The sequence below is a fragment of the Hippocampus comes genome, unplaced genomic scaffold, assembly GCF_001891065.2.
Source record: "Hippocampus comes isolate QL1 unplaced genomic scaffold, H_comes_QL1_v1.1 scaffold126, whole genome shotgun sequence".
Lineage (NCBI taxonomy): Eukaryota > Metazoa > Chordata > Actinopteri > Syngnathiformes > Syngnathidae > Hippocampus > Hippocampus comes.
The window spans coordinates 553,399-579,438 of record NW_017805409.1 but is presented as its reverse complement, the minus strand read 5'-3'; the positions used below and the strand labels follow the sequence as shown (position 1 = coordinate 579,438).

At 43.9% G+C, this 26,040-nt stretch overlaps 1 protein-coding gene across 1 annotated transcript in view; it reads right to left on the bottom strand.

Annotated features, from left to right (window-relative positions):
- Positions 1-26,040, bottom strand: part of nkain2 (sodium/potassium transporting ATPase interacting 2) — a 50,674-nt gene that overhangs the window by 22,478 nt on the left and 2,156 nt on the right. The window contains exons 2-3 of the mRNA XM_019873748.1: positions 2,725-2,862; positions 2,218-2,298 (exon numbers count right to left, since the gene is read on the bottom strand). Coding sequence (XP_019729307.1) covers positions 2,218-2,298; positions 2,725-2,862 — 219 coding nt within the window. The remainder of the gene's footprint in view (positions 1-2,217; positions 2,299-2,724; positions 2,863-26,040) is intronic.

The following is a 26,040-nucleotide window of genomic DNA, read 5'->3' as shown; positions in this document are numbered from 1 at the left end:
TGCAATATTCTGTGGGTCTTGAAAGATCAGTCAAATGAGTTGTCATTCCATAATGCATTTGTTCAATTCAAGGCCTTGCGACGAATCGGGACGGACGTTTGTTACCCCTCTGTCAGTGGAGTCGACTATTTCTCTTTTTTTTCTTTCTTTCTTGCCCCAAAATCGACCCCGACCCCCTTTTTCATCTCAATAAATAAAAAGGCAGATTATATTGAATGTATTATTCATATCTCCAATGTTCGATACATATCATCTATGCACAGCTTTCATCTCTTATCCGACTCCTGCGACGGCTCAGTGTTCATTTTTTGGTGCTTAAATTAGCTTAACGCATCCTTTGAAGCCACACTTTTGTCTTTAACCTTGCATCTTTAATTTCGGGTGGGTGCTTACTTTTTTTTTTTTTTTTTTTTTTAACCGCTGCCGCGGCGACGCGGCGATGGCGGGAGGTTAAGCTCGCTGACACGCGGCGCACCGCCGGGTTTAGCCCTGAGAAGAGCCGATAAGGCAACATTAAAGCGAGGGGAGCGGCCATGTTAAGCCAACACTCGTTACCGCTAATAGCCTGCGAGTGCAAACGCTAATGAGCCTTTAAACAGGAGGCCCGTTTTCTTCTCAGATTCATTGTGAAGCAATTCCTTCAAGTCGGCCCTTTTTTTAATGTGGGACTAACACATTTTTTTTTTATTTTTTTTTTTATTGCCGCTTTATTTGTTTGACGGTGAGCTTTTGGCCTTGTTTTATATGCCGTCCGGCGTAATGAGTCAGTAAACAAGCCAGGGGACCGGTGCTGATAGATTCGTCAAACAGCTGGTGAAGCTGGTTTGATCTGGGGGTGCGGCACCCTCTATAATATCTCGGTCAAGGTTAATATGCCCTTGAGCATTACTCATGTCCGCACACACTCACACACACATCCTGCTCTGGTCATAAAACAAGCTATGCTGCGTGTGCTTTCACTGCGCCTCGCTCTGATTGGACAGCGTTTAATCGATGAAGGCGCTACTAATTAGCAAGGGGCTCATTTGAAAACAGATGTGTTGAGATCACACGGCAGGCCTGTTTTTCCCGTACTGGAATAATCACAAAAGTCAGCTTCATAGACTTTGACAGTGCTGGTTTTGTTTGCTGAGCGGTGGCATTCGTTTACTCAACTCCAACTCGGTAAAAGGTCAAGTGGGGAGCATTTGAGGGTATGTCGTTGATTCCAACCGAGGCCAATATGACAACATGCTAGGGTGGATTACCAGCTTTTTCAAAGCGAATTCCAAACAATGTAGGTTTCTTTTATGACGGCAAAAAAAAAAATCCATGAAGCTCGTTGGGGCTGTTCAAATAGGCCCTCAGAAGCTGTGAGTCTTGTAGAAATAAAATTAAAAACAAAATCAATGAGGCTGTTTCCCCCCCCCCCCCTACACAGGCCACCGGGAGATTTTATTAAATTGTTACGAATAACTTTCTGGCACAGTTTGAATGTCAACATCAAGGCCTGTGTGTTGTGGAAGAGATAAAATACCAGAGGGAAAAATAAACTGACTGAAGAAAATTAAGCGTGAATTACACTTTTTTTTTTCTTCCTTCCTGTAACTAATACAACCCAAATATCAACGCGTTGATAAGCGGGGCATAAGATGCCTGATTGCAAAAACATTTCCCCCCCCGGCTCAATAAAAGTTATTTACACTGAAAAACGCCCCCCCCCCCTTCCCACCCCCTTCCATTCATTCCCCACCACCACCGACCTGCAATCAAGCACAATCAGCACTGATTTCTTCTGTTTACGAAAGAACTGATTGGCCCTAATTAATTGCCCGAGTAGATCATCTCTGATTCCAATCAACTCATTTTACTGACAGGGAATTGTAAATATTGCAAACTAAAAAAAAAAAAAAAAAAAAAGGCCAGGAGGTCGGAAGTAAGCGGATTCATATCGGCATCTTCTCTATTGTATTGTCGGCGTTCTCAAAATAACTCCTATTAAAGAATCACATTTGCAAAAAGTACTAAAGACAACTAGTATTGCTCATTAGGCATCTGGCACATAAACAAGGACGCAGAGGCTGGGCTGGCATGAGATAGTGGTTAGAAACGTCGTCAATCTGGGCGATGATTAAAAGAAAAATGGACGGTGGCGCCTCATCAAGTATGCCAAGTGCACATTCGTTGCATAAAAGCGAAGCAGCAAAACAAAAATCGAGAAAGGACGGGAAATGTTACCTTGGACAGCTCGCCGACCTCCAGGTAAAAACAGATGATGAAAACATTCCAGGTCATCCAGACGACCAGCCAGGCTGCGTACTGGGGAGAGGAAAACGGATTAAGACTCTGTCATTACGGCAGCACTTGAAGAACCGTTTCAGGTTTCCATTAAAACGCTGAAAATAGCCTTTTGTGTTCAGCCAATGCGCAAGTTCAGAAACAGGAACACGAATGTGTTACAATGACGCGAATGTAAAACAAGCATTTGCGACCCGCTACGAGTTAGCGTGTCTTATTGTTGAAATAAATACGATAGTCGCTAGTGAGGCAGCTAGCTAGCATGGCTAACATCCGTTTCGCTCAGTACGTTTTAATGTTGTACTACATTTTAATTACTGATGCCATCAGTGGAAAATGGCAAAACACAATAATTATGCTACGCTACATACTGTACATATGTTAATACTCCTTCTTGTGTGGGAGAAATGCGCTTCGAGGCTTGTTCAAATGTCGTATAAAACCTACCCCAGTGATGTAGCGCGGTCTGAACTGGATGGTGCCAAACAAGCCCAGGATGACCACGATGATGTGGAGAAAGTTCGTCAGGATGGGAGCCCACTGATAGCCCAGGAAGTCAATGATCTGACGCTCTAAGACGCTGACCTGGCAGATGACAAAAGCACGTAAAGCCGAGTTGAATCGTTGCCCCTCTTTCTCACTCAACACATTTTAGCCTGAGGCAGACAGAAGCTGCAGAACTCAAGGGTCTTGTACGAACTGTTATCTCGTTCAATAGTTTGCACGGATCCACGCACTAATTGACAAGTAGAATTTTGCGGTTCGCTGGTGGCAGTGAACTTCAACTCATTTCAAACCAAGCAGCTGTTTGGCAGAGAGAGAACATTTGTTTCAGAAAGTAGGCTTCAAGCTGTTTAATGACGTTTACTGTCAGACTAAACAAAAAGCAAAGACGTTTCTACGTGGTGTACTTAAAACTACCAAACCACTTTGCATGACGATTGCCCCCATTAGCTTCATGCTAACATATTTCGGAAAATGCTATTGATGGGCTGTATCGTCACAAGACTTACTTGCATACATTCTTTTTCCTCTATGAACTAATATGATTATGGCTTACAAAGTTACAAAGAGTAGTCATGCCTCTTATCGTGTCTGTATGACTGGATTCTACTGCCCCCGGTGGCCAGGACAATAATCGACTTGCGGCAATCGGTGGCGGCGAGGTTAGGATGACTGTGTTTACAGTTACCGCTTTTATCATTATTGTGAATTTGAAGTGTAATCTGTAATCTTACGGTGCTACAGCTTTTGCGCTCAGAGCCCCAACACCCCCCCGCTGTGCTTGTTAACAAACTCAGTGCAGTGTGTGATGCGACGGCGCTAAATATATACAAACACGCATGATCAGACGAGGACAAAGACGAGGTGACGTGACGGGAAAGATGGAAAAGCGTCAACACTTTCCACTCCATTGCTAGCATATTTTGGAAAATGAAGCACGCGCGCACACACACACATGCACACACACAATTATGCATGGCTGAGTTTAGCACATCCGAATGTGAGAACATATGGCAACACTACAGCCATTCACAGCGACATTGCACAAGCACACATACTAAGCAGTCGCTTCTTCGGGAAGGGGGGGGGGGCAACAAAACAGTTTATTGCATTTGAGAGGCACAAAAGCAGCGAGGCGCACTAATGACTTTAATGTACAACATAACATTTCACGCGCACCCACACGTGCACACGTCAGGGCAGGTCTGCGTTGCTTGCACTTGACAGCGCCTGCTGTTGTTGCAGATGCACACACACACACACACACACACACACACACACGGGGCTCAGCTGGCTTTGTGTTTCTTCGTGTATCAGCTCCATGTCATTATGCATAAAGTAAGTCCTCCCATTGACAATTATTTAGTGGCGCAATTGTTCATTTTCTCTCGCCAACACATGCGCTTTACAAGAAGTCAGGGGCCACCCAGCCCATTACGGAAGCCCCTGGGGCAAACCCCGCCCCCACCCCCCCTAGTCTCCTTCAGCCCTGATAATAAAGGGTCCAGCTGGGAGGCAGGAGCGCACCCAATACACAATACAGATGTAATCAATCAGTCGCACATGCAGTAGACAAAGTGGATTTATTTGTATTTTTTTGGGCGCTAATTTGTCGGAGGGGAAAGTTTTATTGCTCGTGTTTATTATCGCGAGTAAATATGGAAAAGGCGACCATCTGGTTCTTGGCTCATTTACTATTGGCAAACACTGGGCTCAGCTGTAAAACACAGATCATTATGTGATATCAGGCTTTTTAGAATGCAGTCAACGAGCTTTGCATTCAGTCAAAATTTGAGGACCGTATTTTCCGCACTAGAAGGCGCTTCAGAGGATAAGGCGCACCTTCAATGAATGGCATATTTGAAAACTGCTTTCATATATAGGGCGCACCGCATTATAAATCGCGTAGAATAGAAGCTACAATAGTGGCTGCGGTTGCGATATGCATCCACTAGATGCAGCTACGCTAAAGGGAATACAATACAATACATCTTGATTTCTTATTATAGAGCTTTCACAACCGCAGCAGTTGGAACAAAGCGCTTTACAGAACATTTAAAATACGACATCCAAGAAATCTGAATATTGATCCATATATAAGGCGCATCGGATTATAAGGCGCATTGTCGGCTTTTGAGAAAATTGAATGCTTTGAGGTGTGCCTTATAGTGCGGAAATACAGAACAGTCAGTATGGCAGCGACTCCTTCATGTATCAAGTCTTGACTAAAAATCCCAAGCAGTTAAAGTGCATCCATGCATGCATATCTCGTGAAGTAAAAAGATCCAGATGTGAGTCTGCCTCGTAAGAATTTGTCGATCTGCATATGTCTGCCAAATCTGCCTCATGTCGGCACAGAAACCAATCGGGGATTAAGAGCTCCTGCTATTCGGCCGCTTGTCCTCCCCAAAGTGTGACTCCCCCAAATTGGTGAGATGACAATGTGGCAGAACTTAACATTAGGCAAATGTCGGCAATTGAGATTTCCAAGGTACCCCAAACATCCCACGAAAACTGAAAGAATCGTTTTTTTTTCATCCGATCTCTTAAAAAAAAAAATTCTCGATCGTGGCTGCTTCGATAATCTCCATTTCCGTTTTCAGGCAAGTAACCACTCGAGTGTACTGCGCAGTTGATTCAGGAAGACAAATTCATTCGTTGGCGTTGTTTTTAGCATGAAGCGAAGATTCCCGAGTACAGTTGACCAGTAAAGAGGAGGCGACGAGAGGAAAGCAACGAGGTTTTCATCAAGCGTATCTTCAAACGCTGCTGTTTTTATTAATTACGGTCGGAGCACAGAGACGATTCGCTTGTTCACCAAATAATATTCGAGAAGGATGTTCATGTCACGAGCTGATCAAGCATGAGAAACAAATGCAAGCCGTCGGCCATTTATGAGGAGCGCTGCCGCGGAGCCCCATCTCAACCTTTTTATGAAGTCAAGTGTAGTGGCTTGAGATCAAGGGACTATCGAGTTGCTCACCATGTTTTATGTAGTCAAGTGACGAAAGGGGAGGGGGGGGGGGGAACGCTCTGAAGAATAAACTTCAGTGGGCGCGACTAATCTTGATGATCACACAGCTGCTTTTGAAATCCGATCGTACCGCTATGACTATTCATCATACGCAAATGCCGTCTTGAACGTAAACCCAAAATCGACATCTCTTCAAAATGCTCACTTGAGGGACTTGTCTTGTGTTCTAATGCGATACCGCCGCCATTTTTCTCAAATGCCTTAACTGGACCGACTAGGTTGTCATCGGGTAGCAACAAAATCCAGGACAGACTGATGACCTCCGTTAAATTAAACGAGTTGCATCTTGGATGAACAAGAGACGACGTGTGCTTAACTCATTCACTCCCAAAGATGTTTTTAAACGTCTTTTCAGACTCGGTCCAGAAATGGCTGGTACTCAATGAGTTAAAATGCAAAAGCTTCCGAAGACTCATAGTTGTCGAGAGAAAAATGTCATCCTCTTGGATCATAATTTTTTTTGTTGTTTTTTTAATGCCTTCCCACTGGTGCAAAAAATTGTATTTTTACAGCAAACGCACCCGCGCTACAAATGCTTGGATGAGAGATTGACAGCGCGAAAGATGAAGGTGATGAAAGGGGCAGTTAGGGGGAGGCAACGAGGAGATCCTTCTGTGACTTTCCGAGTCTATTTCGGTGCGTCTGATGGCAAGAAACGATGAAGCGATCTCAAAGAATAATTATTATTGCTCCAGACGGCGAGGCAGCTGCAACTATTAAGGGACACAAAGGTGTCTTTCATCTCAAACACAAAAAGCGCGACAAGACGAGAGAGCGTGGACATTTTTATCTTTCGCCGCCGGAACTTGCGTCCGTCCCTCGTCGTTCTCATTTGCTCTCCTCTCCCACTCTTCCGTATTTCAGAAGCAGCCATCTTTCGCCGGATTCCTTTTGTTCTCAAGCCGTGACCTCATCAGCCGCCGCCAGCTTCCTTCTTGCAGACACGCCTCCTCAGCTGCCAGCTAATCGCGGAGTCACGTGCGATATGAAAATGTTGGGCCACGTGGAGGGGATCTGCGGGCCAAATGTAAGACCTGCTGAAAGCAATTTCAATCCTTTTTTTGTGCGTGGTGGGATATGGGCTCGAAATTTAGACCACAAAATGTTTCGTTTCTATGGACTAATTTTAATTTAAAAAAATTTAAATTAAAAAAAAAATTGTAAAATTATTATTCGTTTTTTTTTTTTAATGTATGTATCTCCGAAAAATCAAATGAATTTGCCTGCAGACGTCGAGACAGACCAAAAGTATTGTTTTGTGAAAAAATATTAAACTGACCACATCGGGACTTAAGTTGTCGACGCAGCTGTCGGCGCAATTTCAATTTTTCTGAACAAACAACAAGAAAACAAACACTTTCCATTCACAGGCTGTCGCTTTCATTCTTCGCTGTCATCCAGCCAGGTGCCGCCTTTTCAAGCCGCACGCACTCAGACGTTGCAGATGCTACAGCAGAAAACAAGGATGGTTGACCACAACCTTTAATGTAGGTGCTCTTCCGTTTCATACCGCCAAATCAATTTTACTTGAGCAATCGACGGGATTATCGATGAAACATTTGACTGGATTCGAAAAATATTTGACAACCGCAGCCCATAAACACGGTGTAGTATAAAGAAAAGAAAAATTGAAATGACTCGCGTATTGTGAGAGATATCCATTAACGCCGCCCCCACAACTCCTTTTATTCCAGCTCATCCTGCTTTCACCCCAGTTTGCCACCGCATTCTGTGACCTTTAAAAAGAAATGCCGATCCAATTCCGCCGCTCGTCCCGTTAATGCTTGACAGAGAGAAGGCGAGGTGAAGATTGCGACGATGGCGAGACACGGAGGGAAAACAAAAACGGAAGAATGTCCACACACGGTCTCATTTTTACCCTGGTGACCATCGTCCCGTAAACCCGTCGTTTGAGCGTCGTCGACTTTTGCCCTGCTTCATAAAACGCGGGCCGGCGCCGTTTACTGTTAACTTAATTAAGGCTCGCGCGCCTGCTTGCCGTCTCCCGCTGCTGTATGGCAAAGGCAATTTCCGATCGATCGGAGTTGGCGCAACAATCGATTCATCTCCATCGGTAGCTATTAGGAACCATTTGAGGCGAGTTAAGGTTGCAAGAGAGGGAGCAGAAAGAGAGCAATGGGAGGAAAGGGGGGGGGAGTATGAAAGGTGAGGAAAAATAAAGAGACAGAAGACGCGGCTGGATGGGAAAAGACAGCAGTGATTGTAGGTGAACATCTCCATTAACGACCTAATTCCCCCGTTCGGGCTTCGCTGTCACCGCAGCTATTGAATCATATCTGTAATAGCTGTAATACGCTCAGTCACTCCAGCTATGGATGGACTGCACGTGACTCCGACCGAGTGTCCCATTTACATTTACATAAGCGGACAGCCTTTGGGCTGAGACGTACGCCTGATAAGCCAACGCTTTTGGAGAAGTAAGTGCCGGGTAATGACTTAACATGCACCTGACAGTTCCTGCTCCGGTGCACGACTTTTGTAAAAGCGGCATGAACACTTTTCCGGTGCGAGCCTGATGGCCATCGGGAATTTCGGTAAAACGTATGAATTTTCCCGATCGGCCACCATACATCAGGAAAAGTCAACTTTTTTTTTGAAGTGCTGGAAACTCAAATGATTTTGAAGCAGTGGTCCAGTGGTTAGCGCGTCGACCTCACAGTGCAGAGGTGCTGGGTTCGACGGTGCAGTGGGTTTTCTCCGGGTACTCCGGTTTTTCCTCCCACATTCCAAAAACATGCACGGCAAGCTGATTGAACACTCCAAATTGTCCCGAGGTGTGAGTGTGAACGTGGATGGTTGTTCGTCTCCGCGTGCCCTGCGATTGGCTGGCAACCGGTTCAGGGTGTCCACCGCCTACTGCCCGAAGACGGCTGGGATAGGCTCCAGCACGCCACCTGCGACCCTTGTGAGGATAAAGCGGATCAGAAAATGGATGGCTGGATGGAAATCATCATCTGCAATTTTGGCGCGTAACGAGCCAATCACAAGGAGTCTTTCACAATCGCTCTGAATGTTAACATGTGACTCCGAAACGCATCCTTCTCCCGTAGTTCAAGTTTCATGATGTCAGCAGTTGGACCTTAGCGACAATTGCAATGACATCATTGCTTCCAAGTCTCGGCAAATCGATCGTCGACCAGAGTGGATCATGTTCGATCTCCAACTTCAATCGTACTGCCTCAAATGACAATCCTAAGCGCTATTTTATCAGTTGGTTAGGAAAATGATGAATTATACATTAAACGACTGCTATATGTTCACTGAACACCAAAATATGTTTTTCCAAATATTTAATGCTTTAATCCTAATTTAGGATAATGGCCAAATTTGACCCTTTGGGATTTAAGGGTAGCATTTGAATAGCAGAATTTATAGGGGCCAAATTAGACCCCGTGGGTTCCCCAGGGTTATTTAAAAAAAAAAAAAAAACAGTTTCTCAGCTCAAACTCTTAAAATCTCCTTTCCATGATACCAGGATTTAACACATTTAGCCCTTATTCGGATAAGATCGCAGTAGCCCGAATGTAGAGCGAAAGGTAGGTCTCAAGCGACTGGTTAAAAATATCCACAAATCGCGAGTCCAACAGTGGGGGGAAGAGTTGCGAGTTGTAGCTTTAAAGGCGCCGTCTTTAATTCGCGGCCCGTGGCGAGGAACTCAGCCTGATCAGAGAAGCTCTGGAGAGCTGCAGCTGGGGTGACACGTTCCTACAGGGCTGATCAAAAGTATTTTCCAAACAGAATGTTTCATGACGCAGGGAACGCGGTGTGGGGGGGGGGTCGATGGATCCACGTGTGCAGCCATGCGTTCCACCGGATGAAAATCCACTTTTGCGACGAACAAACGAGCCGCGTGGTTTGTATTTCAGTCGCACGGCGTCCTTGATCGTGTTTGTAAGACGTGATGCATTTGCGGCGGATGTTGAGCGTGGCAAATATCGTCCCCGGGAGCAATGACGGAATGAAGAGGAGAACGCAAGAGCGCCACAGTCGGAAAATGTTTAACCCTTTCGTGCACCCTTTAAACCTGATCACATGATAAACTGTCCACTGTCGCAACCGCTTTCCCCAAAAGGGTTTAGGAGCCTCTTAGAGTTTCCAGCCGATGACGGCATATTAGATAAGATCGAGGGATGCGCCGATACATAATTTAAAAGAATTTTTATTTGATTTGATTTGATTTTTTTTTCAACATGATGTGATTTTCTTTGGACGCGTTGCTACGCATCAAATAATTCACAGCACTGTATTTTGGTGAAATTCATTCAGAGCAAATGTGGGCGGGCGGATTAAGATTCTGCGCGAAAAGGCTTCAAAGCGGAGACCGTTGAGTCAACAACTGCCATCGGACATTCGATGTCAAGAATATCCCAGCGCAAATCATCTGAATTTGTTTCATCGGCGTTGCGCTCGGCCCGTTGGGACGGCATTTGACGGTTTGGATTCCGTGACATTTGTGTCCGCGAGGGCCGTCGGAGAAGATGGAATCGAGCCGCCCGAAACGCGCCGCGAGTATCCGCGCGCGTCAAGATGCAAGAACAAAGATGGATCGAGATTGTTTGAGAAAGCGACGCCGGTTTGGAGAGCGTTTCCGGGCCGCCGTGACCGTCTACTCTCGTCACACTGCGGCCCACTTGGGGAGCGCGACACGCTCATAACCAGTTTGGGCTTGACTAGAAGTCCTTTGGATGTTACAGAGTGACAATAGATCACGTCCTTAGGTTATCAAATTAAAACTATAATCAAGTCTGGCGGTTTTGCGGAGAACGACAAATAATGGCAAACCTTAAACCACTGCACTTCTTGGCGCTCTGAATGCGATCCACCCATCCCCCCCCCTATCAACACTTGTCTTTCTCTCACCACGGATCAATTTCATATCTTCCTGCGAATTAACCAGAGTGATTAATATTCCCCCCAGAACCATTTCTTTATCTAAACGTGACATTTAAATGTCAGAACTGCCTGGATAATCAGCTTGGTATTTCAAAAGATCTCCCGCAACTCTGACTGTCCACCACTCTTCCCTTCCTATTTTGCATGTTGGTTTTTAAAGTCTGCTGGATGCTGGAACCGGCAAAAATAATGGCTTGGCGATACATTCCAGACCTCCATTTTTTTTTCTTTTTTTTTTTGGTTGATCTTCAAGCGGTGCTTTTTGTTTCTTTCCTATTCGGCGCATTCCGTCGAGGCAGGGTACACGCTGGACTGGACTTGAATTTTTTTTTCGATCCATGAAGGCCATTTAGCCAGAGGAAGTCACATACAGTCTATATTTGTATTTATTTTATCCGAATATTCAATTATTCAATGGAATTTTTGGGAGGATATCCAAACACCAAAAATATCTGACAAATGAACTTGTTCCCTCAGGATGCCGGTGTGACTCCCGGCTTTACAGTAACGAGAATATTCCTGCACATTAACGATGACTCAGACAATCACTCAGCTCGAGAATTTATTTTTCCATTCAAAATTCCGCCCACGAAAATCCGATAAGCCAAATTTGCCAAGTTTGAACACAACCTAAAATCAAGAGTTTTGCCGCCCCAAAACAGCAATTGCTCCAATTTTGTCGATTCTTTTTTTTTTTTTTTTTATATCCTCGTTCTGTGTTTCGAATTGACTGATGCACAATCCATATTTATTGATATCGCGCTTTCACAACCGCTTCAGCTGTAACAAAGCACTTATTTCACAGAACAGTTCACATAAAATAACAAAATAATATAACCACACATAAGACACAGACAGTCATGCAATCTGAACCACTTTTCCTGCATGCGCTTTGTTGTTTGAAGCAGTTCGAGACGAAAGAAGAGCAAGTGAAAAGTGTCCTGGATCAGAGACGTCATGCTGAAAATGTGCACACGTCTGCTACAAGCTAAGTTTGAAAGCAAACAAGAAGCTGTAGCGTCCATTGACGGGAAAAAAAAAAAAAAAAAAAGAGATTGGCTCACATCTCCTGTCCCATGTAAATCCGCTTCAATTCCGAGCGGCGACTCCTAGTTCCACATAGTTTCTCCTCATCGTCGGGTACTGTAGTGTCGCTCTCCCTAAAAACAAAGCCAGGGGATGTACTATGGTTCTTGAACGTGTCCATTTTAGAGGGGGGGGGGGGGGTTGAGTATTAGTGTCAACTGATGTCAACACGCTGCCCAGGCTCAGAAGCACAGCAAACGGTCGGGCGATGTCAGTGAGCGTTCCGGGAGAACATCGATTGATAAAAGTTCTTCTGCTTTGATCAGAAAAACAATCAGGCGGCGACGAGAGGCGCAGCAGCCAACTTGAGCAAGTTTGGCCGAGATTCAACCAGGGACCTTCTTCACATCCCAATTCATATCGTTAAGAATTGTAGAAGAGTATCTGATTTTTGGTTCCGTAGCCGTTGAAGCTTATGATGCCCCTGCGGCTTCTACAATCAAGTCTGCGTTTTTCCAGCCGAGTCAGTAGCCAGCAGTGATTTCCATGCGATGTCAAAAGGGCTCTCGTTTCTGCTTTTGCTTGTTTTCCCAACCCTCCCTTTTTGTGATCATCTCGCCATCTTTTCTCTTTTCCTTTTCTTCTTCCCCTATCCATCATTTCATTTTGTCTTTTCCACTTTCTATTTATATCTCATTTCTCTCTCCTGCTTGCTTCCATTATCTCTACCACCTCAACTCTCGTCCATCCCCTCCCTCTCACTCCCTTTCTCTCTCCTAATCGGTTTATGTGCCACTATGCGGCAGCGACCGGAACCACCCCCCCCCCCCAAAAAAAAAATGCATGCATATTGAATACGCAACTACGCCAACAAGCAAGCCGGTAAATGAATTATCAGCCTTGCTGATGGCTTTTTTCCCTTCATTGACTCTTAGATATCTTTATGGACGATCTATACAGTGGATGTTTTTATGACTGTTTTGTGTGCGTCACGCTGCGAAGAGGAGGGTTAACCACTTGGTGATAGATGGCAAATATTAGGAAAATACCACCCACCAGAGCTGGGAGGGTGGGGTGGGGTGGGGGGCGGCTTATTTTGGTCCGCATAGTGCACATTACAGTGGCCAGCTGTGTGGATCTAAGTGTGCATCAGCAACATGAGGGCAGCGCACGTTATTTCGTGCTATTCGAAAGCGGCTGCGTGTTATTTAGAGTGTAAATGACACCAGACGAAGCCCACAGATGGAAACCCAGCAGACTAAGAAACATTAAGAGTGCACTAATGCATCACCGCGCGCACACACACAAACACACACACGGGCACGCACATAGTCGTAAGTGGAGTATTTGCTCCTGGGCATTATCATGGCAGCCAAATAAAATGCAGAGCAAGTGCTTGTGGTCTTAGGGTAGTTCATTTCAATAAAATCAAATAGCCAAGTTTTTTTTTTTTTGTTTTTTTTAACAAATAATTTAGGCCATTAAAAAAAACCCAAAATGAATTTGTTGTCGAGATGATGGATGATCAACTAATTGAAATCCAATATCGTGCTTCAAAGTCTCGGCACAAGAACTGGGTTGGAATCGTTGAAAATGTGAATTACTGTCCAATGATCTAAAAAAATATAGATATATTCATATATATCCATACAGTATTTTTAATTTTAACAATTAAACAAAAGATGGAATATTATATTCAAGGCTAAAAAATAAAATGTAATACAATTATAGAAAAAAAAATCAACACAACCTGATTTCAGATTGTACTTAATTTAGTTACTTTCAAAATGACAAAATCCTTATTCATTGCAAGAAAAAAAAAAAGTGAAATGGCATAAAAAGTGAAGAGGCTTCTCCCGCTGAGTTTACCGCCAAACTAAACCCACAACAAAGAGAATTACACTTTGTGTATTTCAAACCACCACGGAACTTCACCTTACAACACAGGCGAGAGGCCATAGGTGGGCTAACAATTAACCCTGTTTTCCTTGTTTAAAAAAAAAAAAAAAAAAAGACATTACAGCGACTATTGCAGATAGCTTGGCTGACAACTCCATTGATCGTCTTTACGGTGCTGCTCAATTGGAAGTCAGGGATGGAACAAATGTCACAAAACAGAAAAGAAAAAAAATACGAGCGCACCGCTGCTCTTCTTAGTCAAAGGTGCGACAAAAGCATCAGTGCAGTTCATTGTGTCCAGAATGTTCCCAGCTTAATGGAAGCCAAAAAAAAAATATTCAAAATCACTGGTCGGTGGTGTGGCAGCCGACTTTGTCGCCTTGTAAAAATGAGCTTCATTGTGCTCGTGGGGCTCATCTCCTTAATGGACGCGCTGAGCTCTTGATTTCCGCTGCTCACTGTTATGAAGGATGAAAACTGCATTTCCATTCAGGTGAAATGCGGGCGCCAAATCGCTGGGGCCGCGCGGCGGCGTGTCGTCGGCATACGTCATATTTCTTATTTTTGAGAGAGAGAGAGAGAGAGAGAGAGAGAGAGAGAGAGAGAGAGAGAGAGAGAGAGAGAGAGAGATGGGTGGTCCAGTGGTGAGTGCGTCGACCCCACAGTGCAGAGGTCATTGGTTTGATCCCGGTTCCAGCCTTCCTGTGTAGAGTTTGCATGTTCTCCCCGTGCCTGCGTGGGTTTTCTCCGGGTACTCCGGTTTCCTCCCACATTCCAAAAACATGCATGGCAGGTTAATGGAACACTCGAAATTGTCCCGAGGTGTGAGTGTGAGTGCGGATGGTTGTTCGTCTCTGTGTGTGCCCTGCGATTGGCTGGCAAACGGTTCAGGGTGTCCCCAGCCTACTGCCCGAAGACGGCTGGGATAGGCTCCAGCCTCCAGCACCCCCCGCGACCCTTGTGGGAATAAAGCGGATCGTAAAATGAATGGATGGATGGATATATGGATCTATATCCATATGTAGATTTTTTTTTTTTAACTTGAAATGACCTCGCATCAACCATTGTGTCATCGCCACGCTGTTGACTCAACTTCCTCTTTCCTATGATTCTCCTTCCTACCTTCGTTCCTTCATCCTACCGCCTTTCTTCAAATGCCTCAGCGCTCCTCCAGCACTGCGGTATCGCCACGAGCACTCAGGTTTCCACAGCAACACACACACACACACACACACACAGAGACCACACTATCACCTTTTTCGCTGATCACACCACGGGTGGACGCGGGCGATCGACACTGTAATCAAGCCGGCACATGCATACTCACATGCTAACACAACTCCTATTGCCACACACACACACACACACACACACACACACACACACACACACACACACACACACACACGGCTGGGATGTAATCATGGGGAGTGCTGAAAGTGCAGAGCAGAGGTGCGCCACTTCGGAATGTAACCGGCGGCCCTTAATCATAAAATCCTTTTTGGCTGATTGGACGACTGACAGTGCGGGCATTAAGCATCATCTCCCTATATTTCAATCAATCCCTTACGCGCTGCAAATTGCCAAATGATATTGACAACCTTTCCGAAGACATACTCGCCGACGGTCATTATTCAAGGGAAGGGTGACGTGCTTGCTCAGGTAGCAAGTTTGCAGTGTGTTTTTAAAAAAATGTGCTGCCACTTGTATTGGGTTCTGCGTGATTTTAAAGGTAGAATAATGCAAGGGCTGCAGTCTTGTTAGTGATCATGATCCAGGTTGAACCTGCGATTTTTTTTTTCGAAACCTAACAGTCGCAACGGTCATACATGATTAAAAGTTAAAGGAGAAGGCATAAACAGTCATCACTTGAGAGCAGAATGTCAAGAGCGCAGTGCGAAAGCCACACACCTCATGTGCTTCAATTTTGAACCATCTTAAAAGTGTAAAAAGAAGGTAACTCAACAGACAGATGTGGGCGTTTCTATTTGTCAACTGGAATCCAACCGTTCATTGCCACCGACCGTTCTGTTGCTCAAATAAAGTTTTTCAGCGGGTAGGCATGGAAGAAGATTATCTGTTAGATTCAGAATTGTAAACCATTGTAATGACCGACGGATCCCAGTAGATGGCGGAGTAGCATCACGTTGAATTTGACATCAGCACAGCTTTTGAGTAGAAGATCAAGATTAGACGGTGATATCGGCTTGTCACATCGATTAACGGGGAGAGAAATGTCAACAGGTTGGAAGTTGGACATGTTTAGGTACCTCATGCCCCGAACACAGTATGTATATGTGGAGTATAAACAATATTTGTCGTGCTGGGCAGAAAAAATCTGCGTTGCAATCGGAAGAAATGATGGAGATACAGTTCATGGAATGAAAGCCAATCACCATGTAAAATAGTCACCGATGTTCATCTCAAGCCTTGGAATGAGTCACCGTCGCTAGTTGTCGACAAATTTTGTCAAAGGTCCAACTTGTTTTTGCTGCTCTGTATTTTGCGGTGTCACAAAAGCAAAAACTTTCAGCATCAAAGTCTCACCGCTCTGCTTGGAATATTTCTTTTCACAAAAAGCCTGTTATCTCCGCTTACTAGTCAGAAACCGGTGTTTTTTTTTTTGGTTTTTTTTTTTTGATGAAACCAACCCATTTTCTACTGCCAAACACTGAAGAACAGAAAAAAATTAAGAAAATGTTGGGTTTTTTTGTTGTTTTCCTGATGGGGAAAAATTGAGTACATATTATGCCTGTATTGCCCAAAGAAGAAGGCACGTCCAAAGATGCACAAGCTGAAAGCTGTGACTTTATCCATATCTCACGGTAGCTGCTGTATTCACACATACAAGAGATTGGCGCACGTGATTACAGAGTCTGTATGTTTGTTTGAAGACCGAAAGAAAATTGAAACCATTTTTTTTTTTTTTTTTGGAATGTGAAAGCCAGATAAGAGTGCAGCCTAACCAGAGGGCAGGTGTGTGAAGCAATGACACTAAATCAATTCGTACTGGAAGGGAGACGGAGGCTCAGGGAGGGGGTTGAGGGGCCGTGAGCGGGCAGGGGGAGGGCGATGATTGCAGGTAAAGATGAAAGTGTGATGTGGGTGCGTGAGGATTTTTTTTCCCCCCCGCATCTCGTCGTGTGCTTCGAGGGACTCCACCTACATATTCGACAGCAAAGGGATCAAGGATGGGCAAAGAGGAAACTTTGGGTAGTTTACAGATCCAAATTTTAGGTGAAAATAATGTGTGTGTGGGGGGGGGGGTTCAACCCAAAATTTATAATTTGATGTTTTGCCAAACAGATACCTTGCGACATTTTCAATCAAACTGTACGACTTAAGAGACAGTCGACTTTTTCAGCAAATCATCCTTTGCCGTATGATTTAGCATTTGAAGTCGGCGCTCGAGGCCGCATTTCTTCTGCCGATCGACTTGAAGGCCGTTATCCCGGAAAAAAGATTTTCGGTCGACGGGAATGACAGCAGAGAAACAGATATTAAAGTAAGAGGATGATGTCCACGCTGGGGCGAAGGAGAAATTGGATTTTTGTCCTTCATAAAACTTGAAGCGCATATATAAAAAAAAAAAAAAGACATTGTTTTCCCAAGAAGACTTCCTGTTTATGATACAGTAAAAGAGCAACATATTATTCTTTTGGACAATTCTCTTCTGAGCAATAAAAGCCAAAGACGTAGGAAACTATCTGGCCTTGGCATTTTATGATTTATTCCATAGGGGGGGGATTTTGTGGTTTTTGGCCGAGTTCCATTACAGGCAGTGGCCGCACAAAGTTACTGAAGTTTAATAGCTGTCGTTTATATTCCCTAAATGTGATTTGATTTATTCATTTTAATTTGGCTGAGATGCGGTCTCATCTACCGCAGTGGATACGAGATGTGCGGCTTTTGAATAGATTGCATTAGTCATGTTGTTTTGACCACAACATCAAGTGAAATTGAGCCAGAGCATCCGTGTCACGTTAAAAGATTCGGCCGGGGTCACCAGTAGTTCAAAAAAAAATGTTTTTTTTTTTTTTTATGTAAATGTAGGGTAGCAAGAATTAGTACAGCAGACGCTCTGAAATCCAACAGATTGTCAAGTGAAGAACTCCAACCAACCAAAAAAACAGAATGAGATGTAAACCATAAAAGGTATCCATTAAATTAAAAAAAAAAAGCACGACAATGGCGACGTGACCCGCCATTACTTGACAAGCGCCTCCTCCTGTTGCCCGCAGCAACCACTTTCTTATCATCCCGCTGTGCAAATCCTTTACTTAGTTGGATGATCTTAAGTTAATGAAATGCTCAATTCTTAAAGTTGTTCAAGAACTGAACTGAGCAATTCCTCATCCCGAAGTCTCCCTTTCCTTTTTCTTACAGGTCTTTGGTCTCCGTGTAAATCAGCATCTGAGGGGGGACTGCAGTCTGCAAGGAGCTGATGGTAAATCTTCGAGTGGATGTACGTATTAAAAAATAAATAAATAAAAAAAAGGGATGCTTCGAGATGACAAACGCTGCAAAATAAGCTACTTGTAAGAATACGTGGTCACATGACACGGGTAGCCACAGTCACTCGCTTCCGTGTTTACCGTTGTTCATTTGATTGTTTTGTAACTGTGGTCTTGAAGGGTTTTTTTTTTGTTTTGTTTTTTTCCCACGTACAAATATTTACTGTAATCATGACTCAACTACTGTTTTCGCATACCTTATGGATAGATTACAATCCGTTCTAATTTACGTACGAAGTTGGGTTACGTTATCCGAAATTGCATTGATTGGACAAATTGACGCAAGAGTAAATATTTTCAAAAGGGTGTACAAAACTTTTATCACTTGAGCGCCAAAACGGAGCGGATATGTTAGTGACGAGAGACATCACCTAATAAGGTCATCTTAAAAAAATTTTGGAACGTATTTTCCCCCAAAATGTGGTTTTGAATTTGGTTGAATACGTCGTCAAACAAATTGGGTTCCAAATTATTTTGCTTGTTCTTAATGCCCTGACTAGTCACTATTCTTAAAGAACCAATCTATCGTAAATACAGTGGTACCTCTGCTTATGAACGTCTCTTCATACGAAATTTTCAAGTGACGAAACGCCGCAACAGGAAAATATTGTCTCTTGTTACGAAAGAAATTTCAAGCTACGAAAGGTAAAAATACAGTTTGGGCTGCTCCTCGCAGCTCTGAGTTTTCTCAACGCCACATACTTATAACTGCTCTGCCATTGGCTATTTATTCTCTGCAAAACGCTGGGCAAAAACCACTTCTGAGAGAGAAAAAGAGTAAAAAACGATGAAGGCGCAGTTAAACGACCATCATTTTTATTCTTTATTCTTTGTTTTTTACAGTATGCTCGACTCCCATTTATTGTGCAATAATCTCATTGTAACATGTATTTGTATTTTTTTACATATTTTAATGCATTTTTATGCTTTAGAAAACATTTATGTCTGAATTTGCGGGGGGCTTGGAACGGATTAGGGCATTTACATGGAAAACGTGTCTCTACTTACAAATTTTTCGAGTTAATCAATTTCTTCCTGAACCAATTAATTTCGTAAGTACGTACAAATGTGGCTTACGCCACTGCAGTTAAGCACCAACATTTTTGTCACCGCATAAGTACCACTTGTTTCCTGCCGGTGTACCGATGGAATTAATCAGTGATCGTATCGACGTCAAACCAGCCCTTTCCGTCCTAGCCCACCATTCCGAATCCCAGGTGAAGGGATCTGAACCGCAACGCTTAACACGCTCCGCTACCTCCACGGTAACTGTACGTTATAACACACTCGCGCACCAAAGCATTCCCTACAGGATGAAGGTGGATGAGGGGCGGGGAACACAGACATCATTTTCACAGCTCCCTGAGCAACTCTAACGGGCCTGAGAGAGCCCCGAGCAGCCACTGGAAAAAAAAAATAAATAAAGAATACAAAATAAAAGAGAGAGCTTCGGGACAGATTAAAGGTTGAAGTTGGGTCATGAGAAAATAAGTGGCAACGATGATACAAAACAATTAGGGAGGGGAAAAAAAAATTGAAAGGGGATTGGAAAATCGATACGTCCTTGGCATCCATTTGTGTGAAAATGCAGAATTAAAGCTAAGCAGGACAGGATTTTTATTTAACAGTACTAAAAAAAAATGACCGGCCCCAAAATCGATCTATCCAACCATTTTCTATACCTGGACTGGTCGCTCGTCAGTCACGGGGACCGACGACCATTCACACTAACAGTCACAGCCTAACTGAGCGGCAACTTAATGCACGCCGCTTGCAGTCAGGCAAATGTACCGTTCCACCATTTGTGACATCCCAAAATCCATGACACTCAATACTGGTCCAACACCCATTTTTCTATCCAGTGTGGGACGCCAAGTCAGCTTCTGATGTCATCACCGGCACGGCAACTCCGACGGCAATAAAACAACCAGCATGAGTTCTGAAAACAAAGAGATGGATTTCACCTGGAGGGGTAAATAATGTCGGAGACCCAGTTTATAGTGATATGTAAGCTTTTTTTTTTTTTTTTTTTTTTGCAACTGCATGTCTGTCCGACTTTCCTATCTTTGGGTGAGCCCGTCTTATCACTCAAATTCAGGACAGGACCTTCGCCGTACGTTGGCTTTACTTTCCCCACCCACCGCTCCCCACCACGCGGCATCCATTTTGAAAGACAGGGTCGGGACTTGGGAATGTCATGCTGCGAGATTAAAATTGGCCTCCGGCGTGCTCTGAAGAGACAAGCCGTTTAATTCTGCGCAGCTGCAGCAGTCCTCGAAAGTTACTGATAAAGACGGTTAGGTACTTTGGAAAGACCTTACTTTTAGGTTGACAGAATAAGGGTTTTAATTTTTTACAACAAAAATATCTTAAATAGTTGAATGCATCCAAGACTATAAATAAATCAGCTTTTCTATGCCCAATCAAACATCTATTTTTATTAAATTCACTGATCAAGGAAAAGCCTGTTGTTAAAAAACAACACATGGCAAAGAAATAACCCCTGTGGTACACCAAAATGTATTTTATCTTTTGTCTTCTTTCTTTCCACATGCGTAGCTGATAAGTCTGGGCTTTTTACGGAATGCAGAGTTCAAGGTTTAAGATCTACTGTGATTGGTTGCTGGAGAGTAGCTGGTTTGCTTCCCAAACTCTTGAGCAAGGTACTAACACGTCATCTGTTTTAATTCTTCAAACTCTGGGGTAGAGCCAAAACTGAACATATCTGGAGCCAATTGTAAGGGCCGAAGTACCCCGCCGACTGCACGCTCCATGTTAGCCTTTGTAAGTAGTCTGAGATCGATACGTGACGGTACATGCTAGGGCAGACACCATCCCATCACCTCCTCCATGTTCAGCTCCACACCCCGTCATAGGGAAACATCAGTCAGCTCTGAAAGGTTTTCCGCTCGGGCCTTGGACGCATTCCAGGATAAGATACACTTTGGAACACGTTTTCCATTTCCCCCCTTTGGCCTACTTCCAAATATTAATGTATTGCCTGGAAGTTGTAACGAAAGAATCACGGTCTGTTTGGGTTTCAGATAGACTGGAGGTGGGCATGTGACGTTCTTTAGTAGATCGTATATATGACAAGCCTTTTATGAACAAGACAGTGATTTTTCCTGTCCATTAGTTCCCATTGTAAACCACAGTTTTAACATGGTTTATAAATCACTGTATGTACCGCTGCCCCCCACCTCCAAAATGCCAAATACCAGTAGCGAATGGTATACAGTTCACAGTACACCAAAACAACAAACTAACAAACAAAGTAGTTCATCCCTACGTTCAACATGAACAATAATCCATCACTTGTGAATTTGGAACGCCTACCAAAGATCAGAACTAAGAAGGAGAGAAGAACATTGACCGCACAACAACAGAAGTTGAGCAGAATTGTTTTGGGAGTCCGGAGTCTGGGCAGACATGATGAATGCACTAGAAAGTGTTTCCGATTCAGCCCGCGCTCCCAGAGCGGGTTTGATTGGCTTGTTGTGTTCCTTCCCGACAATCGTTGTCGGCTAAAAGGTTGCGGGGGCTATTAAAAGTCAGCTAATGGTCTCCATGAAGTCACCCTTTTGTGGTTATTGACAATTTTAGGGTGTCTTCCAAAAGGTGGCCGAATTTAAAGACTGGATGGTAAAATGGATCTTTACACAACATTACCCTGGTGCATGCAAAATAGATACTTGATACTTTTTAACGCTGGAGCTATGTTCCAGAAACATTCCCGCGGTAGACGAAAATCTACGACCATATATTCATTCTGTTTTATGCATAATACAAATACAAAATATGCACGTGAGATATATTATTTTTTATCCACTTAGGTGGTTCTAGAAAAATGATCACCACAATATAGCGACAAAATCTGGGATATTAAATTCGATATGGACAATTTCAATATCATCTGTTAGACCCCAAAGTGAAGCGTGATATGGCAAAGGACAATTTCATTTTCTTTTTTTTTTTCTTTTAAATCGGAAGAGTTGCAGGAAACCTTAAAGGTTCCCCTGTTGAGTCCAATTGGAGGCAAAATCGAGAACACACAAAAGGGACTTCAACGTGACCTTTACCTTTAACCGTAAAAAAGCCCAAGTCCAAGCCGACCCAAATTGAAAAACGTCGCTGAAGGCCATCCTGGAAAAATGCGTGCCCGAAAAACGGATGTATGGACAAACAACCCACAACACAATGCCCAAAGCGGCCGAGGGCATGAAGGCATAAAAGGGTCAGACAGACACCGACAGACAGAGTGGACATTTATAAAATCTCTCGCTAGCTGAGGGGAAGACAGAGTGACAAATTGGACTTTTCAAAAAAAGACAGCGGGACAGAAAATCTTTAGGCCGAGAGCTGAGATTGTGAGCGGCTCTTGTCGAAAAGCTGTTCGGACATAAAGTTTTGAAAAGCCTTTTTTATCACAACGAGCGCAAAGGTCTAAAGATTGTTTGTTAGCAAAGAGCAGCATGTTGTTGACTTTCAACACAAATTTTGCTGAACCATTTCATGCACCCTGTAGCCAGAAAACATGATAAGCTGCCCACTGTAGCAACCGCTGTGCCTGAAAGGGTTAGAGTAAATCTCAAGATGAACTTGGTGTCAAACTAATTTTAGTCGCGGGTCAATTTGGAGGTGCGTCTTCCCTCGGAGGGCCGTTATGACAGTGAAACCACAAAATTATTACTTGTACACAACAAATGAATAGATCACTGGTTTTGAAATCAGTCAATTATAATTGTTCATTTATTGTTCAAGTGAGTGTAAACGGGAACAAAATGATTGCAAAATCCCAACGTTATTTATTACACATGACAATTTGACATTTCGGTTCAGATTTTCAGCAAGATGACACACATGGTTTGCTTTCGCGGGCCACATAAAATAATCTGGCGGGCCGGATCTGGCCCCCGGGCCTTGGGTTTGACACCTGTGGTGTAGTCCATACACCGAGAAGGTTTACCTTATCCTTGAACAACATATGCCTTGCATCCAACTGGTACTTTTTTTTTTTTCTCTCCCACTTGATTTTGGTTTTTCAAGCATTGCTTTGGCTAACTTGTTCAGGCAGGTGTGTCTACAATAACTGCGAGGAAAGCTAAGAAGGGAACAATTAGCTCCACTTCTCAATGAACTGCATTATTGATGAATAAAGTGAGGCAAAAATAGAAACCGCTTATGCCAAGCAGTACGCTGAGGTAAGGATTCTCTCCACGCCAATCAACAAACGCTCGCACAAACACAAATGAAGGAAGGCTTTCCAATCGACGGGCGTGCGCCAAACAAAACACGAGGGGGATCCTCGCTTGCATTCCTGTAAAAAGGATTTTGCGCGCATGTCCCAATGGTGTAGTTTGCCACTAATCTACACGAATGCAGAAGTGAAGTCATAATCACAGTAAATACTTGAGTGAAAAAAAACAACTTTGAAACTGCAAGTAACAGTAAGTTCATGACCAGCTGTTCCAAACCTTTAAAAACGTACATTGTCGTGACCGTCATAAACCAACGACCCCCTTGTACTCGCTGCACTGGAAAAGAAGTCGTCATCGGCAATGTTAAATGTGTTTCTGTAGACTGATGCTCCTTCCTGTAATATCTTGCACTCACCGGGCACACGTGATGATTTAACCTCTGCATTTTCACGGCGGTGCCTTGCGAGTGGTAAATAATTCATTTGGTCCCTCGGTGGTGGAGATGTTTCCGATGCACAAACACTCTTGCGCCGTTTCATGCGCGTGCATTTCGGACAAGTCTTGACGTTCCATTCTCCAACCCTCCTCCTTTTAATCAGCCGACCGAAGCCAGAAACAACAGCCACCCGGCGGAAAGCACATATCTTGTGAACTCCCTCACCGCTGGGTGCTCACTGTCTTTCTGACAGCAGCTGGCGGGTGTTGTGCGGTGCCATTACAGCGGCGAGGACCATTGCCACTGACACCTTGAGTGGAATAATAGCCCGCGCGTGCAAGTTTGTGTGTGCGCGCTTGTGCACGTCCCTGCGTGCATCATCTGCTGGTGGTTCCTTTGTCATGTCGACATCTGTTGCGCTCTCACCAAAAAATATATATATCGATCACTGGTTTCATCAAAAGGAAGATATGGACAGTGTCAAATGTATAGTTAGAAACTTAATGACATTTGCGGAAATGGTCGATGAAGCAGCATTTGGCTCATTGCCTGTGGTTATGCTACTGCTCTCTGCTCCAAGTAAATGTAACCAATTATAGATGTTAAAGTTGCAATTTTCCCTTTTACCTTTTTAACTGTCCTGCCTTTGGTTTAAAGCAGCGGGTGGCAAACCCATTTTTGTCACGGGCCACATTTTAGTTTCCCTTGGAGGGCCGTTATGACTGAAACCATAATCAAGAAGAAGAATAACGGTTTAGTCAACTGTTGTTGAAGTTGCTGTCATGAGGGATTTGGCAACAAGAAAATGCTTACAATATCTCTCTTATGTATGACGTAGGAGAATCTGAATTTTGGTACAGATTTTAACAAGCGTCATGGAAGTTGACATTTTTGATTTGCTTTTGCGGGCCACATAAAATGATGTGACGGGCCAGATCCGGCCGGCGGGCCTTGAGTTGGATACCCGTGGTTTAAAGGAAGATTGTAAAAAGGACTTATGCTTCATCAACGGATGACCCCGACTCACTGTTTTTGTCAGCTTTGACGCTTTGAGCGCAGCACCATTTATTCCAGCTCGGCTACATCAGATAGCTTAGCAATTACTGTATTTTCCGCGCGATAAGGCACACCAAAAAGAATTCAATTTTCTCAAAAGCCATCTTATAATCCGATGCGCCTTATATATGGATCACTATTCAGATTTCTTGGACGCAGTATTTTAAATGTTCTGTTTTTAAATGTGCTTTGGTACAGCTGCAGCGGTTGGGTAAGTGCCATATAAATATAGTTGCATTGTATTGTATTCCCTTTAGCGTAGCTCCATCTTGTGGATGCATAACACAACCTCAGCCGCTATTGTAGCTTCTATTCTGTGCGCCTGAAAAATGCCATGCACCCGATAGATGAAAACAGTTTCAAAATAGGCCATTCATTGAAGGTGCGCCTTATAATCCGGAGTGCCTTATAGTGCGGAAAATACGGTACCGTTACGAATGAAACGGACTGCTAAGAGAGAGGCGGGGAATCACTTCGAGTACGTACATACCGCTGTTGGTTTGTATCGTTCACTCTTGGGTGGAAGCTCTCAGAGCGAAATTCCCCCAAGAGGATCTCAAGCTGAGAAGAGAGCTTTTCTTTATATACATTTGTGGTCAATTAGTTCAAGAAGATCTTGGACAACGGGGGAGTCTTCACCGCCAAGAGGCGTTTAGGGTGATTTTTTTTTTTTTTTTTTTTTTGTGAAGCCAGCGGGATTCCGCCGTCTTAAACGCTCTCAAGTGAACCGAGCTAACGGCTAACGGCGGCGCCCGCAGCGCGCGAGTGTTTTTAAACGCGCCGAAAACGCTAATGGACTTATCAGCAGGCTTTGCTATTACAACAGTCAACGGAGCAAAACGTGTTGTCGACGGCGGCGTGGCATTAGTTCCACCGCATTAGACACAAATAAGCGTGCAGCCCTCTCGCGACTTCACCTACAGTAACACGCGGCATGCCCGTTTACGGCAAGACGGCATGTAAGCGGCGGGCCGTTTTGAGACGAAACATTTTGACTGTTTGGAAGGAAATAAGCACAGCGTTGCCCTGTTTCACTATATCAAAGCGTAAAGGTTCAAATGCATCGCTCTCGCCTGGAAAAAGGGGACATTTTTATACCATGTGACCAGATAGTCCTGGAAAAAATTGAATGAAAATAATTAAAGTTAGATACATTTGAGTAGGACTGTTTTGTAAAGAATG